We start from the raw sequence: 18,931 nt of genomic DNA, 5'->3' as shown, positions 1-18,931 counted from the left end.
TGTGGGCACCAACAAACGGGTCCAGAATTCCGTCGTCCAATGGGTCATGTCTGCTGGCAAAGGTGCTCTGGAGGCTCATCCCCCTGCAGAAAGGGCATGAAACACATGATTAATGCTTCAAAGTTATCTGTGTGTGTCTCATCAGGCATCTCATTACTTGACCATGTCAGAGAGTCACATCACAAATCACACCATCAGTCCGTCTTTCACCTCCAAAGTGTGGAACACTATCTACAGCATGAATTGCAACAAGCACGTGTACAGGAAAGATATGAAACATACTACACAATGCATAGCAATCAATGTACACATTAATCATGACACACCCCATCTAGCAAAAGCTGAACAGTGGACAATGACACCTAAATCATCCCCACTAGGGGTGTCAACACAAGTCACACAGCACCAGACATGCCACAGATATGACAGTCCAAAGCCCTTGTGTAATATTCTGTAACACCAAACCATCCTTGCGAGCCCATGGATAAGCGAGGCAGGAGTGGCATATGTGAGTCAAGGACCCCAAGCAGCAAACACATACACAAGACAACCATGAAGGGCCCAGCTGGAACAGACAGTGGATGCCTTCAAAAGCCACAAAGCACTGCACCGTCACATGAAAGCACAATAGACTAGCAATTTTAAACTAACTCAACTATTAACTAATTACACTAACTATGGAAAACCTACATTACCTATTTAAACTAACTATCAAACAGAAACTTAACTAACTAAACTAAAAGAAAAATCAAAAATGGCCACATACGTCCCGGGGGGGAGGGGAGGCACCCAGGAGGGGGGAGGTACAGGGTGCTGCTGAACATCCACATGCGATGATGCTGAGCCAAAAAAAAAATCCTCCATGGGCTCAACGCCTGCACAGCCCGACCTATGTGGGAGATAGATGGTCGTCCGAGTCTGGCTCATCCTGTAAAGGAGGACGTGGCACAGTAGCCTGGCCACGCCTAGCCGCAGCTTGCCCCTCATCGGCAGCAAGTCTGCGGGACGGGTGAGCCTGGTTCTGTGTGGCGATGTGACATAGGTCTGCATGCAGAACCTCACGTGATATACGTGCTTCCTCTTGCAAGGTAGCACGTGTAACACGGAGTTCCTCCTGCAAGGCCTGGCTGGACAACTGCTGCACCTCCCGGCAAGCCGGTAGCTCAGCCGAGATGGTACGCTCAAGCTGTGCAAACCTCTCCTCTGCCTGCTGCCTCTGGGACATCATAAGGACACCGAGAGTGGATCTGAGGGAAGCATACTCCTCCCTCAGGGCATCCATGTGCGCTTCTGCATGAGCAGCAATTGCTTGACGCAGAGACGACATTTCAGCCTGGCGTGCCCTGTCTGAGGCCGCCATGCCCAGCCTGAGCGAGCGGGCCGTGGACCGTGCCGCCTGCTGCTGGAGAAGCACCTGCCTAGCAGGGGGGAGCACAGATCGGGCCACACGCTCCATGCTCTCAGCGATGTTCTCCATTGCTGCCCCCTGCCGTTCTGAATTGGCAGTCATGTCTTTCTCCCACTCAGTATACAGCGGTTGCGCGCGGCGACTGCGTTGCCGGGCTTGACCCCTGCTGTACCCAAGGACCGGGGGTCCTCGCTGTGTTGGCACTGCCTGCGGCTGCACGACTACATGCCCCCGTCGACGTGATGCCCCAGGCACATCAGTGACTGGTGTGGAGGGTGACCCTGCGTCCCGATCCACCACGGGCGGAGGAACCAAGACTGTCTGATCCCTCAGTGCAGGTGTCGCAGACAGAGGAGTGCCCACATCAGAATCACTCACCCCTGACACATGGACTTGATGCTCATCCAACTCAACATGGACGTCAGAGTCGTCATCAAGGCTGGACTCATAGGCAGCCAGAGACAAGATGGACTGCAGCACTTGGGGGTTTTCGTGGCCTACCACCCCACGACCCACACTAGTGCCGGGTTGATGTGGTGTTACCAACCCTGTGTCTGGCATGACAACACCATCCTCCGCCTCCATTGCGTCATCACCTCAAAAATAGAGAGAAAAAGGTCACTACACATTTCAGAAGCACACGACACACACACACACCGACAGCAAAGGCATCCGGCAGACATGTGACACACAACATATGACCTGGCATGCATGCTGGGTCTACTTTGAATAGCTTCTGTGATCAGACCTGTTGAAAGGTGGCAGTTTCCATGGAAGTGGGTCTATGCAGTGCAGAAAATGTGTACGCCACTCACTACCTACATGTACAAGCACTCCATGGTGTGTGCCAGGAAATGTGAAGGCAGTGCAATGTCAAATTCAGACATCACGTGCATTGTGCATTCAATGTGTACCATGTCTAGAAGCCAAGCACCCCTCCACCCCAGTACCAAAGCAGGGATGCCTAGCATGGTATCAAAAGGCTGACCATACACCTGTGTATTGACAGGCAGTGTTGACTGGCATCAACAGCTTAATGTGATTCAAATTACAACACTGCAAATGATGCTGGGACAGTGGGCAGGACACATGATGAAAACTCTGGAGGCCGCCCACGTGTGAAGAAGACACAACAAGAGTTGGACAGAGTCATTGGCCATTGAACAGGCTGAGGCCTGTGAGCAACACAGATTGTCAGAGCCTAAACATTTGTGCAACGCAGGACTGAGCCACAGTTGACGTGGGGAGGCCGATGAGATGGCAGGCAATGTATGTAACCAAGGACTCATAATACAGTGATCATCCAGTCAAGGACACATAGGGGCATGCGTGCAATGCACATGGAGCATGAATGGGCACTCATATCCCTGCGGGACATCTGACCCATGCACAGTACAAGTGAGATACCCTGCATCGAGTACTACGGCTGTACCACACGGCATATGTCTGGCAGTTTCTACGCTGGAAGTTAGCATCTACACAGGACACATGAACAAGAAACTACACATTGGCAAGATTGAAGCAGACCAGTGCAAAGGTGGAACTGGGGTGCAGAGTGGTGGAGGAGGGGCAAGGGAGCATGCCCACATGGAGTCCCGCATGCAGGCAGAGGAGACATGCATGACGGTAGCATTGCATTACTTACACATCAGAACCATGTACACGTCACATGTAGCAGCAATCATGTACAACACATCCCACAAGTGAAACACACACGTCCTCAACAAACACGCATCAACACTCACTGGACTGGGCATCAAAGTCCAGCATCTCTCCCACTCCTTCGACCAATTCAGGTGGTATGAACTCCGCAACGAGAGCCTCATGCAGAGTGAGTTCTTCCTCCTCTGGTGCAGGCCCACCGCCAGTCACCAGAGTCAAGTTGTAATTTGAGGCACGCTTAGCCTTAGTGCTGCGCTTGATGTCATTCCAACTCTTTTTGCACTCCTGCGCCGTGCGCACCTCATGGCCGAATGAACTGACATGTTCCGCAACATGCTTCCAGTGGGTGTCACGTTGGGCAGCCGTAGTCTGACTATTGGCACCCACTAGCATGTCACGGCTGTGGCCCCGCACGTAGTCCACGAGGAAGTCCAGTTCCTGCTTACAGAAAGGCTTCTTCCTCGACGTGCAGGAGGTCGTGGCTGTGTGTGGGGTCCCAGCCTGTGCTGCAGGTGCAACCTTCCTCCTCTTGGACTGTGGCGCAGACCCTGGCTGGCTAATGCCGCCCTGACCAGTATGGCCAGTGGGTTCGGTGGATTGAGCCAAGGGAGTGGCAGGTGGAGGGATGACCAAAGGCCTGACTTGTGTCAGTGGCAGCTGGCTGCCCACTAATGGACCCTGCGCAGCAACATCAGCTGTGGCAGGGTCATTGACCGCAACGGTCCTGGTTGGCAGACTCACAACCGGGGTGCTGTTGGGTGCATCTGCCCCTGCACTTGCCAACACCCGGCTGTTTGGGGCAGCAGATGACATGACTGCCCGAGGGACACGTGTCTTGGTCTGAGCAGCCCGGCGTGCCCCTATGGTTTCCCCCCTGGCCTGTTGGAGATCTACCAAGGGCTCTTCAAGTGCCAACGCAGCCTGCGCTGGCAGACCCTGAGCCTGGGTGGTGGTGTCCACAGCTGCACCTGCAGCTACCACTACCCTTGGGCCCGTGGCAGTCGATGGAACGGACTGCCGGGTCATACGGGTGCCAGTGCCAGATGCAGGAGCTGCATCCCCCGGAACCACAGGGGGTGGTGGCATGGCTGCACCGACACATGGCACAACATTGTGCTCAAGTGGCGCACCCCTGCCTCTTCCCCCTCTGTGGCCGCCCTGGACACCCTGGAGTCCCCCTACTCCCTGGTCACCACGGCCACATCCCCGACCACGCCCGCCACGAGGAGGACACCCAGCTGAGGCGCCCCTCACCTTTGGTGCCCTCCCAACCATGGCACAGATGTAGTAGTGCTGGCACAGATGGAGTGGTGCCAATGGGAGGTGTACACCACAATTGACCTGGGCAATTGGGGTGAAGGGGGTGGGAAGCAAGATGTTAACAGCCCCCCTGCATCTGCAAGGCTGTATGTGACCCCGGTGATGTGGTGACGGGTCACGCAACGCTCAGGCACCCCAAAACTGCAGTAAAACCGTGCACGCAACCCTGCAGCCTATGTGTGTGGATTCAACCTCCCGCAGTACGCGGTGGCACCCAGTAACACGAATAACGCGTACGCGTGGGACACGCAGGCTTCTATGACATCGAAAATGGGTGCGATACACAGGGGCACCCGCAGTGGGAAAAAGAGCGTGTGCGACTCACCGTCTGACTAGCGCGATGCAGAAAAACACGCGTAGCCAATACCCCCGCCAAAAGAAGAGATACGTCCTTGATAGCTGTGAAGTTGTGATGGCGCGCGAAACAACAGGAAGCAGCAACACACGTCGGTCTCCACGAAAGGCACGTACAGCAAACTGCTGGGCCCGCTCACCTTTAACCCGTGCTGAGGGAAATGCACGCGCGTGTCACGTCACTTACGCTCATGGGCCCTTTCCTCGTATTACACGCGGACGTGCAGTTTTCCACGCGTGCTTACGCGCATGGGCCCTTTCCTCGTATTGCACGCAGACGTGCAGTTTTCCATGCGCGCTTACGCGCATGGGCCCTTTCCTCGTATTACACGCGGACGTGCAGTTTTTCACGCGTGCTGAAATGCCCATGCACATCTGTACGCGTCACGTCACAGGGGCGCTTGCGCTTGAGGGGCCTTCTGTCCAATGAAAATGCGTATGTGTGCAGATGCGCTTACGCGCTAAGGGCCTTTCCTCGAATTACACGCTGACGTGCAGATTTTTCACGTGCCAAATCACTCCGTATCAAGCTGGCCACGCGTAAGCACACGGAAGACCACGCTCCTGCCCAGAAGGCCGAACTACTGCCCCCCAGAGCCCCGAGCACGCTCCCACATGCCATCTGCTGCTGCCTGACTGCCTGCTTCCCACGTGCCCTGCCATTTGCTGCCTGCACATCAGCCAGGGGTGCTGTTGCTGTGACCACCCCTGCTGGAACCGAAGACTCCCGACTGGGATTCCATCGCTCCACAGCCCAGCCCCAGGACCCAGTTGCCCACCCACTCCTGCCTCTGGGGTTGTCATGTCGGGGCAAACACCATCTGAGACCACTGACAACCCCCGGCCAGAGAGGCAGAGGGGCACCAGCTTCAGTGCCACCGAAATTGGTGTCCTGGTGGAGCAAGTCCTGGGGCAGTATGATGTATGATGCCCTCTTCGGAAGTTCCCGCGCTGACAAGGAAGGACGGACTCGGATCTGGACTGACATCGTGACTGCCATCAACGCGGAGGGGGTGGCAGTCCGCGACTTACAACATGTCAAGAAGCGCTGGGAGGACTTCAGGTCCAGGACCCTGAACAAGGCACGGCGCCTCTTGAAGGCAGCGGATGCCAAGGGGCGCCGGGGCCACTTGTCGGAAGAACAGATGAGGGTCCTGGAACGCATATCCCCAGCGCTCCACGTCCAGGTCCTTGAGAGGCAGACCTGTCTGGAGTCGAGCGGTGAGTGTACATGCATCCTGATTGTGAGCAGTGCGTGTGGTGATTATTCAGTAGTGTGCAGGTTGCACATCTGTTTGTATGGGGTCGAGTATGGGTGGGGGTGTACAGGGCCGTGGGGCTAACACATGCGAGGGCTGGAATGTGTGAGACATGGATGGTGCTTGTGTGTGTAGGCTTGCATGCCAAATGCAGTTGTGCGGGCACACATATTTGGATGAATGTGTATGTAAGTAGACATGTCCGTGATGTCACGCATGTATGTTGTTTTCGGCTGCATGTATCAGCACTGTGTACATGTGCATGTGTGTGTATTTGACAAGGGTGCAACAGTGATGCAACATGGATGCATGTGACAGCGGTATGTGGAAGCCTGATTGGCAGATGTGACATGGATGCCCGTCTGAACACTGCGACACTTGGCAGAGGTGTACACATGCATGCAAGTGTGGTGGTGTGTGTACATGTGTGGTGCACTTCCTGTGTTGCATGTGATGTCTGGCTCACCTTTGGCTGCTCATGCTGTTGTATGTGTATGGATGGTGCTGGCAGTTGCGATATGGCTGTGGTATGGCTCATGTGTGCGAGTTGAAATGACATGTGTGTTGGGGATTGTGATGACATGTCTGAGGTTTGCCAATGCCACTCATGTACAACTGTCATGTGTGTATGTGTCCATTGTACAGTGCCCTGATGCCTGTGTTTTGTTTCTCCCTGTCTGCAGTGTCAACTGATGAAGAGGGCGGAGAAGGTGCTGTGGAGCACAGCGGCGGGGATCCCACTGCCAGCCGGAGACGCAAGGCCCGGCTCCCCTCCCATGTTGTGCTCTCGTCAGGGAGTGAGGAGTCCGGTGCCGCGTCCCAGGCCGCAGCTTCCGGGGGGAGGTCCAAGAGGCGGAGGTTGGAGTTGGACTCTTCGGCAGCAGAAGGGGCAGCTGGGACCCCACAGGGCCCAACAGGGGAAGATGGCACGGAGTCATCCAGGTTGATGGGGGGTTTGGTGGAGGAGGAGGCCGTGCAAGCACCAGAGACGGGGTCTGGAGGTGGGGATCCCACTGGTGCTAGTGGTGCAGTGCAGGACCAGGGACAGGAGGCAGCACAGCCCACCGCGGAGGTGCCTGTGTGCAATCCTGTCCCTGATCCTGTCCCTGCATCATCTTGCACCAGCAGGGAGGCCTACGTCCAGACCCTTTTTCAGGCAGGGGATGAGCTCACGTCAACTGGCCTTCTTCTGCCTGCGGACATGGCTATCCGGGTCCGGGTTGAGCCTGTCCTGGCTGGTGTGGCGTTGCGTCAACGGGCCATGCGAGTTGACCTGCAGTCTTTTCATGAGGAGACTGCACGTCATCTCGAATGGCTCGTTGACCACGTCAGCCTGCTGGGACAGGTCACCCAGGCCGGATTCCTCCGTCTGGGGGTGCGACGACCCCCTCCTCAACTGGACCCCCTACTGGCCAGTCGTCCTCCGTGCCATCTTCCCACCCATCAGTCACCTGGGTGCCCTGTGGAGCTGCCTATGACGGTGCGGCCAGGCTGGTGGAGGAGGCATCCCTGCCACAGTCGGGAGTCGGACGTCCAGAAGGGGTGGCCACATCTACGACTGCACCCCAGCCGGCGGAGGATGTGCAGGCAGCAGGAGGAAGTGCACGGGCAGAGGCACAGCAGCAGCAGCAACGTGGTGGGAGCCATGAAGGCTCGGGGCTGTCAACATCGGAGGGGCAGGCATCGGCCGGAGGGCAGGAGGACCCAGGACAGAGAGTGTCTTCCGTGTGGCAGCGGTTGGGCCACGCCATAGATGCGGAGCGGCAGCGGGCGGAAGTGGCACGGCTCACAATGGTCAGGGCGGAGAACTCCATGCGGAGGGCCCTGAGGCGGGCCGAGTGCCTCGAGGCAATCCGCAGGGGTTTGGAGGTGGACACGTCGACGGCCCTGCGGACCCTCGGGGCCATGGAGGAGGACCGCCTCCGGGACATTGAGGAGGAGTTCGATGATGCCCTGGCCCGGGACATCCACAAGTGAGCCGTGAAACTAGCCCGCTGCCCTTGTACATAGTTATGTAGGTAGTGTTAGGTTTCATTTTTGTTTTGATTTTATTTGGACCTTTCGGACATTGGCCACATTTTTGTATATAGTTTATTTTATTAGTTAGTGTAGTTAGATAGGTTTCCTTTCTTTTGTTGGGATAATGGACCCTGGCTTGTTCCCATGTACATAGTTCACTGTTGGATTGCATTTTTTTTTCACATTTTAACCATGGAGCAATGGCTTTCTTTTTTATTTCCCATTGGATTTTGTTTTGTGGACATTGACTTTGGACAACATTACTTTGGAATTTTATTTTTGGTTTTGCTTTTTTTAACGGACATGCTTCTTTTCATTTTTGTACATTCACTTTCTGTTTCTTCATTTTTGATTCTATTTATGTTTCCTTTAATACATATTTTTTTTGGTGAACTTCAATGTGTGGTATCTCATTGGTTTCATGCATGTCATGATATGTGTTTTGAGATTCACTGACACCCATTGGGTGTATGTGAGGGAAATGTGTTTGTTTCGGAACTTGCAATTGGTGTTCTGTGATGTAATTGCAAATTATGAGTGGGTGGAAGCAATACTCGGGTGGGTGTTTTGCATTTGGAGGCTGACCATAGGGACCAGGGATCTGGATTGTGATGACATGTTGGCTGGGGAACATGAGTTGCACATGGGTGGGGGCCTGGTGGTGGGTGCCCCTGGTGGCTGGGGGGTGGGGGTGGTGGGAGACATGGGTGGGGGCCTGGTGGAGGCTGCCCCTGGTGGCTGGGGGGTGGGGGTGGTGGGAGACATGGGTGGGGGCCTGGTGGTGGGTGCCCCTGGTGGCTGGGGGGTGGGGGTGCTGGGAGACATGGGTGGGGGCCTGGTGGAGGCTGCCCCTGCACTGCTGGGGGGGTGGGGTGGTGGGAGACATGGGTGGGGGCCTGGTGGAGGCTGCCCCTGGTGGCTGGGGGGTGGGGGTGGTGGGAGACATGGGTGGGGGCCTGGTGGAGGCTGCCCCTGGTGGCTGGGGGGTGGGGGTGCTGGGAGACATGGGTGGGGGCCTGGTGGAGGCTGCCCCTGCACTGCTGGGGGGTGGGGGTGGTGGGAGACATGGGTGGGGGCCTGGTGGAGGCTGCCCCTGGTGGCTGGGGGGTGGGGGTGGGGGTGGTCGGAGACATGGGTGGGGGCCTGGTGGAGGCTGCCCCTGGTGCCTGGGGGGGTGGGGGTGCTGGGAGACATGGGTGGGGGCCTGGTGGTGGATGCCCCCGCACTGCTGGGGGGTGGGGGGGATGGGAGACATGGGTGGGGGCCTGGTGGAGGCTGCCCCTGGTGGCTGGGGGTGGGGGTGGTGGTAGACATGGGTGGGGGCCTGGTGGAGGCTGCCCCTGGTGGCTGGGGGGTGGGGGTGGTGGGAGACATGGGTGGGGGCCTGGTGGTGGGTGCCCCTGGTGGCTGGGGGGTGGGGGTGCTGGGAGACATGGGTGGGGGCCTGGTGGAGGCTGCCCCTGCACTGCTGGGGGGTGGGGGTGGTGGGAGACATGGGTGGGGGCCTGGTGGAGGCTGCCCCTGGTGGCTGGGGGGTGGGGGTGGTGGGAGACATGGGTGGGGGCCTGCTGGAGGCTGCCCCTGCACTGCTGGGGGGTGGGGGTGGTGGGGAACATGAGTTGGACATGGGTGGGGGCCTGCTGGCAGGTCCCCCACAGTGCTGGGGGGTGGGGGTGGTGGGAGACATGGGTGGGGGCCTGGTGGAGGCTGCCCCTGGTGGCTGGGGGGTGGGGGTGGTGGGAGACATGGGTGGAGGCCTGCTGGAGGCTGCCCCTGCACTGCTGGGGGGTGGGGGCGCTGGGAGACATGGGTGGGGGCCTGGTGGAGGCTGCCCCTGGTGGCTGGGGGGTGGGGGTGCTGGGAGACATGGGTGGGGGCCTGGTGGAGGCTGCCCCTGCATGGCTGGGGGGGTGGGGGTGGTGGGAGACATGGGTGGGGGCCTGGTGGTGGGTGCCCCACAGTGCTGGGGGGGTGGGGGTGGTGGGAGACATGGGTGGGGGCCTGGTGGAGGCTGCCCCTGGTGGCTGGGGGTGGGGGTGGTGGGAGACATGGGTGGGGGCCTGGTGGAGGCTGCCCCTGGTGGCTGGGGGATGGGGGTACTGGGAGACATGGGTGGGGGCCTGGTGGTGGGTGCCCCTGCACTGCTGGGGGGTGGGAGGGGTGGGAGACATGGGTGGGGGCCTGGTGGAGGCTGCCCCTGGTGGCTGGGGGTTGGGGGCTGGGAGACATGGGTGGGGGCCTGGTGGTGGGTGCCCCTGCACTGCTGGGGGGTGGGGGGGTGGGAGGCATGGGTGGGGGCCTGGTAGAGGCTGCCCCTGGTGGCTGGGGGGTGGGGGTGGTGGGTGACATGGGTGGGAGTCTGGTGGAGGGTGCCCCTGGTGGCTGGGGGTGCAGGGGGACATGCGTTGGTGGGCAGTAGTGCAAGTTGACATGTGGGTTGGCTGGGGGTTATGGCCATGGTGGAGGGTGTGCCTGCAGGACATGTGCAGGGTAGGCCTCTGTGGTGTGAGCCACCTGCAGGGGCCGTGGAGGGTGTAGAGGGAACACCTGGGAGGACCCACACGTGCAATTCACGTGTGGTGCTCCCCGCGCACCCCTGTAATACATGTACCCTGATGGAATCGCGTGTGGAACTTCCCGCGCACCCCTGAAATACACATGCCCTGCTGATGTTGCATGTGAAACTTCCCCCGCACCCCAAAATACACGTACCATGATGAAATCGCGTGTGGAATTTCCCGCGCACCCCTGAAATACACGTACCCTGATGGAATCGCGTGTGGAACTTCCCGCGCACCCCTGGAATACACGTACCCTGCTGATGTCGCGTGTGAAACTTCCCCCGCACCACGAAATACACGTACCCTGATGAGATCGCGTGTGGAACTTCCTGCGCACCTCTGAAATACACGTGCCCTGCTGATATTGCATGTGAAACTTCATCCGCACCCCAAAATACACGTACCATGATGAAATCGCGTGTGGAATTTCCCGCGCACCCCTGAAATACATGTACCCTGCTGAAATCGCGTCTGGCACTTCCCGCGCACCCCTGAGATACGCGTACCCTGCTCGCACGGGCCCTATCGCGTGTGGAAATTCCCGCGCACCCCTGAAATACACGTACCCTGCTGAGATCGCGTGTGAAACTTGCTCCGCACCCGAACTACACGTACCCTGCTGAAATTGCGTGTGGCACTTCCCGCGCACCCCTGAGATACGCGTACCATGCTCGCACGGGCACAATCGCGTGTGGAATTTCCCGCGCACCCCTGAAATACACGTACCCTGCTGAAATCGCGTGTGGCACTTCCCGCGCACACCTGAGATACGCGTACCCTGCTCGCACGGGCCCAATCGCGTGTGGAAATTCCCGCGCACCCCTGAAATACACGTACCCTGCTGAGATCGCGTGTGAAACTTGCCCCGCACCCCAAAATACACGTACCCTGCTGAAATCGCGTGTGGCACTTCCCACGCACCACTGAGATACGCATACCCTGCGGAAATCGCGTGTGGAACTTCCCGCGCACCCCTGAAATACGCGTACCCTGCTCGCACGGGGCCAATCGCGTGAGGTACTTCCCGCGCACCCCAGTGATACACGTAGCCCGCTTGCCGTGCTGGTACAGGGTTAGCGCAGCCCTTTGCGCTGGATTGGGTATATTGATGGCTTTTCCCTGCGCGAGAGGCGTTCTTGGGGGCGTAACTGGCGCTGCTGCAGGGTCGCTGCACCACTGTGCGCCACGGCTGGTTTTGGTGGCTGGAATCCATGAATACGCTGTGCACGGAAATGGATTTTAGCGCACGCGGCTGGCGCAGGGATTCGCACGCGCACACTGTGCGCCAGCCGCGTGCGCCACTTGTGCGCTGAATTCTATGAATTACCCCCTAAAACTCTCATTGTGGAGCGCCTGTCAAACAGTGTTTTGGAGTCTTTCTTTGGTACTTATATAGGCCCCCTATTATAGAATCCATTAACTCAGTAGGGTGACCAGATGATCACTTGTCACCAGGTCTCGGCTTCCCCAGTCCTAATCATTTTCCAAATTATTTTATTTTAAACATTCATCCATTTGAACTTACATTATTGAATCTATAACTTCCACCATTAACACTACAAATACCAATTAACTGACAGGCCCGTACACTTAAACAGCATCATTAGTATGGGGGCTGATGTGGAAACAAACACACAGAAAAAGGATTTCCGTTTTTTTTTTTCCTTCATATGACCCCATTGATTTTCTGCACAGTGCGGAACCGGTATACGCAAACTTGCGGAGATTTCCATGACTTGCCAAAAAAGTTCAAATCTTGATGGTTATTGATAAAATAAATTGGATTTAAGACCCCAATACCAATGATTTCTATAAGCAGAGCTAAGGGCTGGAAGAGTGGTGTTCCAGTGACATGGGTGTCACCTCGATACCCCAGTACCAGTCAATCAAAGTGATGAGCAAAGTCCTAGAAGAAGATGGTTTCTGATCACTCGAATCACTGTATTAAAATGAAGCTGAAGAAAGAGATGCCTTCCTCGTCCAACATTTCTTCATCCTTACTCTTCGAAAAGCTGGAGACTATGACAGAAGAAGTAGAGTGTTATCTGTGCAAAACCCTGGATCGTACACTAGGATCCCACCAGTCAAGGATTAGGCACTAACCTGATAGTTCTTCTGTTCCTCGGTGAAGGCCACAAGAATGACTGAAATGAACAGATTCAGCACCACAAATGTCATGAAAATGATACATGAGCCAATCAGGAAGGAGCCCAGAATTGGGTTATAGTCCAGCACCTAAAATGGAAAAACAGTCAGTAAATAACATCAGAATTGTAACAGACAAAGGATTAACTAAAAAACAGATCTATGTTCGCATTTTAGGAAAACATTCACCTGTGTATTTATCAGGCTAGTAAGGCATTTTCTCTGCGTTAATATCATAGACCAAGCTACTCACACTATTCGCCAGCCTTTGCCATCATACAGCTAGGTAGTACCATCATTTGTCAGCTAGTGGCATGAAGCTCTCTGGTACTCACATTATGTTAGATATTGTTATCATGTTTCTGATATTTCCATCAGAAACCCTGGTTCTCACATCCTTTCAAGTTGGTTTCATATACATCCTAGATACTCACATTATTGCTGATTAATGCATTCAGAACTCTAGTTATTTGTACCATTACTATGCAAAGCCCAGATATCTATTATTTTATTATGTGTTTATTATTTGATGACTGCAAATGTAACTTCAGGAAGAGACAGAGCGCGGTAACATCAGTAGTGTTTACAGACATACAATAGATGGTAATGAAGGAACTGCCCGAACAACATAGCATGTGTTACCAATATACTATTTCGGGTAGCGAAAAAAAGGGAATAACACTGAGTGAGGAACATGTGACAGTTCTCAAAGGGGTTGTGGCATGGAATAGTGAGTTGATCTGTAAAAGTTGGTCATCAGGAGGGATGCTGGGTGGGTAAACACGCCATTGACAAGGATATGCACAGTCAGCATATCATTGCCGGGTACCACCACAATTTGTTATCACAACAGGGTCTGATTCCATTATGTCCATTTAAAGGATTAAGACAACATTCCATTATTGTGGTTATCATGGTAATGTTGCATATGATTCCAGAGCAGTAGCCCATCTGGGCTGTTTATTTAATTTGCTTGCACCTATTCCAAGATGCCCGATACCATCTGCCCTCCAAGAGTGCCTCCCCAGCCTTACAGTGATTTTGATTGGACAGACAGGGCACTGAATGCCAATCAGGGAGCCGGCAGGCTGCGCTGGCCCCCTCCCTAAGGCGCACCACTAAGGCCCCTGTCTGTGCCTGTCCAGGCCTTGGCTCCCCCGCAGCACCTCACGTTCCACCACCTCTCAGCCTCCTGGAACAGCTACCAAGCAAGCAGCCAGCTATGCCACAAACTTGTGCTTCTGTAGCTTTGTTCTCCCACCAAGAACACCTGTGTATCATGTCCTGAACATTGTTATGTCTTTTTACTTACTAATACAACTGTTGAACCTAGGTGTGCCTATGCCATTCTGCCTTTCTATGCCTTACTATATGCCTTCTCCTTAATGTATTTCTGTTTTTTTTTGGTAAATTTGAATTCTGTTGTTTTTAAGAACTCTTCACCCCATGTTGCACTGCATTTCTGTGCTTTTTGGTCAATTCAAATCCTGGTGTTTTTTAACAACTCTACACCTCCATTTTGCATTGCATTTCTGTGTTTTCAGGTAAATTCGAATCCTGGTGTGTTTTTAACAACTCTACACCCCCTGTTTTGGTACTCAAGTGTTTCTATTGCATCGGTTTTCTTGCTTTTTGGCTACTAGGCCCCCTGGTGAATTTGTGTTTGTGCTATGCAGTCTCTCCTCTATCTTCCATCCTTATCTCTCTGTCACCCCTATGGCACTCACCATCTCCCCTATCTATTCTAACTGCTATACTATCACGTATCCTCCTTCTCTCACGAAGTCTGGAAGGAAAACGTTTGAAAAAGACATCCTGATCACTAACCCCGGTCTACCCATTGCAGACACCTACATCAGAGTAACTTCCATAGAGATTGTCACTGATTTCCTCTTTTCGGTCCCCTCTCCAGATCTTTGGACTCCTCATCTTATCTCCACTCTCTCCCCTTTCACATCATCACCCATTATTGGTGGCACTAGAAGGGAAGTATTATTGGCTGGCTTTTCATCATCCAGGTGTATCATTAATGTCTAACGCAATGGCACCATCATGGCTCAGGGTCCTCGACCCAACCTCCTCCTCTTTGACTGGCGATTGCCGTCCCTAATCAACTTCCTACCTACACCTGCTACTCCTTCTTTCTCTCTCTCACTGTCCCCCTTCGTCCGACTGGTATACCACGCCCCTGTACCCCACATCGGAAAACAAAGCAGTAACCTGCTGCATCTAGCCATGGTTAATGTTCGCTCTGCTATCAAACACTCTGCCGACATCTGCCTCCTCCTTGAAGATCTTGACCTCGATATTCTTGCTTTTACCGAGACGTGGTTTAATACCAGCTCAGTCACTGCTTTTGACTCCCTTCTCCCTGATGGCTACAAAATCATCTCCAAGCCTCACCCTAACCGTGCTGGTGGCAGGGTTACCCTGATCTTACCTGAGTGGGTCCTTTCTTCCCTCATACCCACTCAGCCATACTCCTCCTTCGAGAGTCTGGTCTGCAAGCTGATCATCTCTCCCACTTCCTCCCTGACCATTGCCACTATCTACAGGTCATCTTGCTCTATCCCCCTGTTCCTCTCAGAATGGGCTGATTTCTCTTCCTTTCTCCTCACATATACCTCTAAGCTCCTTCTCCTGGGTGACTTCAACATCCACCTTGACTCCTCAATCATGATGTCCACTCTCTTCCGTGTCCTCTGCACCTCGCTCTCCCTCTCTATTCTCCATTCTGGTCCTACCCACTCGAATGGACACTCTTGATGCCTTGATACGCAATGATCTTTTGCTCTCCACCCCACTCTCCTGGTCAGACCACTCCCTCCTCTCCTCTCACCTGGGTCCTCTCTGCCATCTGACCCCCACACCCCCAGCTCTGTCAGCCTCGTTCACTGGCATCCGCCTGATGAAACAAGTGTCAGCTGCTGCCTTTGCATTCACCTTCCCCCCTCTCCTCCCACTGCAGACTCTACCTCTGACTCCGCTCTCAGCAATCCCCATCTTGCCATCCCTAACACTCTTGACATTTGTGCCCCAGTCAGGATCTGCCTGAAACATGCCACCAAGCGTAACACCTGGTACGATTCTGAACTTGCAGCTCTGAAACACAAGTGCAGAGCTGCAGAACGTAAGCGGCAGACCACTGTCGCACCCTCGGACAAACTGGCCTGTCGCCTTCTCCAAAGGCAATACTGACTCTCCATTTGTTCCAAGAAAAGGGCCAACATCCAGGCTTGCGTCTCCGGTGCATCCAACAACACGGCTGAACTCTTTCAAATCTGCAAGGAACTAGCCAACCCTTCCGTAGTCTCCACCTCACCTCTTCCCTCTCAGGCCCTCTGCAATGCATTGGCCACACACTTCACTGCAAAAACTCAGGAAATCCTGAGCACTCTCTCGTCCTTTCCCCCTCCCCTCCTCCTATCCGCCTGCCACCTTTGGCCTCCCATCTGCCTTTCTCTCATCCTCCTCTCCTATAACATCCGGTGAGGTCAGTAGAGTTGTCCGCTCTATGAAGGTCTCCTACAAACAGGTCTCCCCGTTCTTCCAGCACTATTAGGACAATATCAGCTCCCTTGCCCCTGCACTTGCTGATTTATGCAATCACTCTCTTGCTATATGTTTGTCACATTTTAAGTGTGCTCACTTGGCATTTAAGAATAGTCAATCGGCTCTTTCTTTTAATTTGGAAGAGAGCTTCCAAATGCAAAACTGGGCCATCCTGCTACTGGCAGATTAGTGATCAAAGGAAATGTTTGGTGTTTGCAATTGACAAATAGAAATGTATGAGGTTGAATTCTGTAATTAATGAACGTCACTTTCCGTTATCCCCTTCAGTAGCACTGAGAGCTATATATTTGTCATAATTTCCTTAGGAAAACATTGAAGTTCTGTCAGTGAAAGGTTTAAGGCTATGATAATCCTATGTAAGTAGATCACTCCTGGGTGGGGCTAGGGTCTACAGGTTGGTCTCCCTTATACATTTGAGGGGGACGCCTGATTAAACATATCAATTAAGTTCTTGTAAATTTGATGAATTTGTGAAAAGTTTTATTGTAAAGCCGAAACGCAATAAATAAACAAGCATGAATAGATTTTTTTTATTTTTAGCATGCACCCAATGGTTGACGAAATATTATTGTTCCTATTTCTAATGTAGGCGGACGTATGTTGTGTTATGTTATATTATTGTGCATTAGTATAGCGCCTTAAACACCATTGGTATAATCTCATAGCGATGTGGGTTGAAAGCCGTTGGAGGCCGTTGTCCAGGTCAGTGGAGAGAGTAGGGTAGTATATAGTGCTTGGATGCACTTAGTATGTGTGCAGCCAGTGCGGTTTGCGTGTTGAGTAGCTGCATTCTAATGCAAGGCACAGTGGTATGGTTGTGAGAGATCAGTGGGATGTGTACAGCAAGGTAGTTGGCCTCCGAGTCTGCATTCTGGTGGCGGTAGAGCCTGTGTATGAGATTATGTGTGCAGCTAAGCCTATTTTTTCGTGGGGTATAAGTGCGTTCTAAAGACTGTTGAAGAGTTCATGGAGTCGTTTAGGTATGTGTGCAGCTAGGCCGAATTGATCTAAGGGTATAGCTGCGTTCTATTGTTTGTTCCTGTAAAGGAGAGAATGTGCATATTGGTGTGAGTGAGTGTCTGTGCTTGATGGTGAGAGAACGCTATTCCTGGTTACTTTCTAGAGCCTGCTTAGCTGACCGTGTCAGTCCTGGTGGCTCGGGGTAATGGATCTCTGAGAGAAATTCCATTACTAGTGCGGAGTATGTTGTTACCGGGTAGAGGGTCCTTGTTTCGGACTCTCAGTTGCAAGTGCCAGATGGCACATTTTCCACGGCCCTTTTCATAAGTTTATAGCCGGTAGATGGGTATTCCTGTAAGGTTTATGGTTTGAGTTGTGTAATTATTTTGCATCAACGTTGTCCCTTCTGAGAGCAGGGATGCAACAGGGCTGACTGGTTGGACATAGCGCCTCAGTTGAGGGAGTTCATGGCATTATTTCTAGGTAGACCAGAGTAACCTGACTTAATCAAGTACTGCCTTGTGAACACGACGGGTAACATGATCTAGCCCAATCGTGATGTTTGAACCATGAGTGCTATTAGGCTCTGCGATAGTGGCTCTGGATGTTAATTCCCATATAGGTAAAGCTTGACAACAGGTTAGCAAGGACAGGCCCAGTCGTATTTGACCGACAGAGAAGCTATTCTGTTCTGGGATTGTAGTTATGTGCAGTAGTTTGCGGATAAATTGGTATGACAGAGGTTGGCATGTCCTGTAGGGATACCGCTGTGCTTATTTAGAGGAAGATAACGTTTAAGCTCAATTGTGGCAGAGAACATAGGTGCTGTTGGGCTCTAGTATGGAGTCAGGGAATTCGTTTACAGGTTGATAGATACAGTCAGACATCTCCTGGTCTTAGAGCGTGGTTCATGGTCAGTTGACTGTGAGCCAGCCTGGCATATGATTACAGTGTTGTTATGTTAAGAACGCGGGGGGACATGGTCAGCTTGTTGGTACATGGGGGGTTGCTAGGCCATTGTAGTCGAGCCAGCAGCTACCTAGCCCAGAGCAGACTGATCCCTTGAGACGGTTTCCTTGATCCGACTGTTCCCACTTTTTCTGTGATAATGCTGTTCTAGCCACATTCTGTCCATTGGTGGAGGGTTTAGCGGCCCTAGGCAGTCCCTTACATGATTTAGGGAGAGAGCCAGGTTTTCAGTGCTTTACGGATACCCATGTAATCGTGGTTGTATCGAATGTGGGTAGGCCGTGAGTTCCACAGTGCTGGTGCCAAGGTTGAGTAAGTGGACCCTCCAATCCTGGCTGAATTGGAGGCTGGAACCACTAGCAGGAGGGCGTTGCTTGACCTTAGGGTGCGTGTTGGGAGGTAAGGCATCATCTTTTCTTGTAGGTTTATGAGGCCGGCCTTGTGCACTGCTCGGTGGGTAATGCACAGGATTTTAAAAGAGGGCTTTCGTCCAATTGGGAGCCAGTGAAGGGAACAGAGAGCAGGTGCGATGTGATCCCTTCATCCCAGTGCAAGGAGGAGTCTGACAGCCGCATTCTTAACTCTTTGGAGTTTGTTAAGTTGGTAGGCCAGTGCACCCAAGTGGATGGAGTTTGCATAGTCCAGTCTGCACGTGACAATGAACATAATTCCAGCCAGTCCGTTGGGGTAGTTGAAGTAAG

General features: G+C 53.5%; 1 protein-coding gene across 3 annotated transcripts in view; it reads right to left on the bottom strand.

The window, feature by feature from the left end:
* LOC138455382 (polycystin-1-like protein 2) overlaps positions 1-18,931 on the bottom strand; it is a 900,768-nt gene that overhangs the window by 31,183 nt on the left and 850,654 nt on the right. For all 3 annotated transcript variants that reach the window (XM_069607102.1, XM_069607103.1, XM_069607104.1), the window contains one exon: positions 12,687-12,818. In XM_069607102.1, the coding sequence (XP_069463203.1) occupies positions 12,687-12,818 (132 nt within the window). The remainder of the gene's footprint in view (positions 1-12,686; positions 12,819-18,931) is intronic.

Source organism: Ambystoma mexicanum, chromosome 1p (genome assembly GCF_040938575.1).
Source record: "Ambystoma mexicanum isolate Mex_15411 chromosome 1p, UKY_AmexF1_1, whole genome shotgun sequence".
In the NCBI taxonomy this organism is placed as follows: Eukaryota; Metazoa; Chordata; class Amphibia; order Caudata; family Ambystomatidae; genus Ambystoma; species Ambystoma mexicanum.
This window is presented reverse-complemented; position numbering and strand designations above follow the sequence as displayed.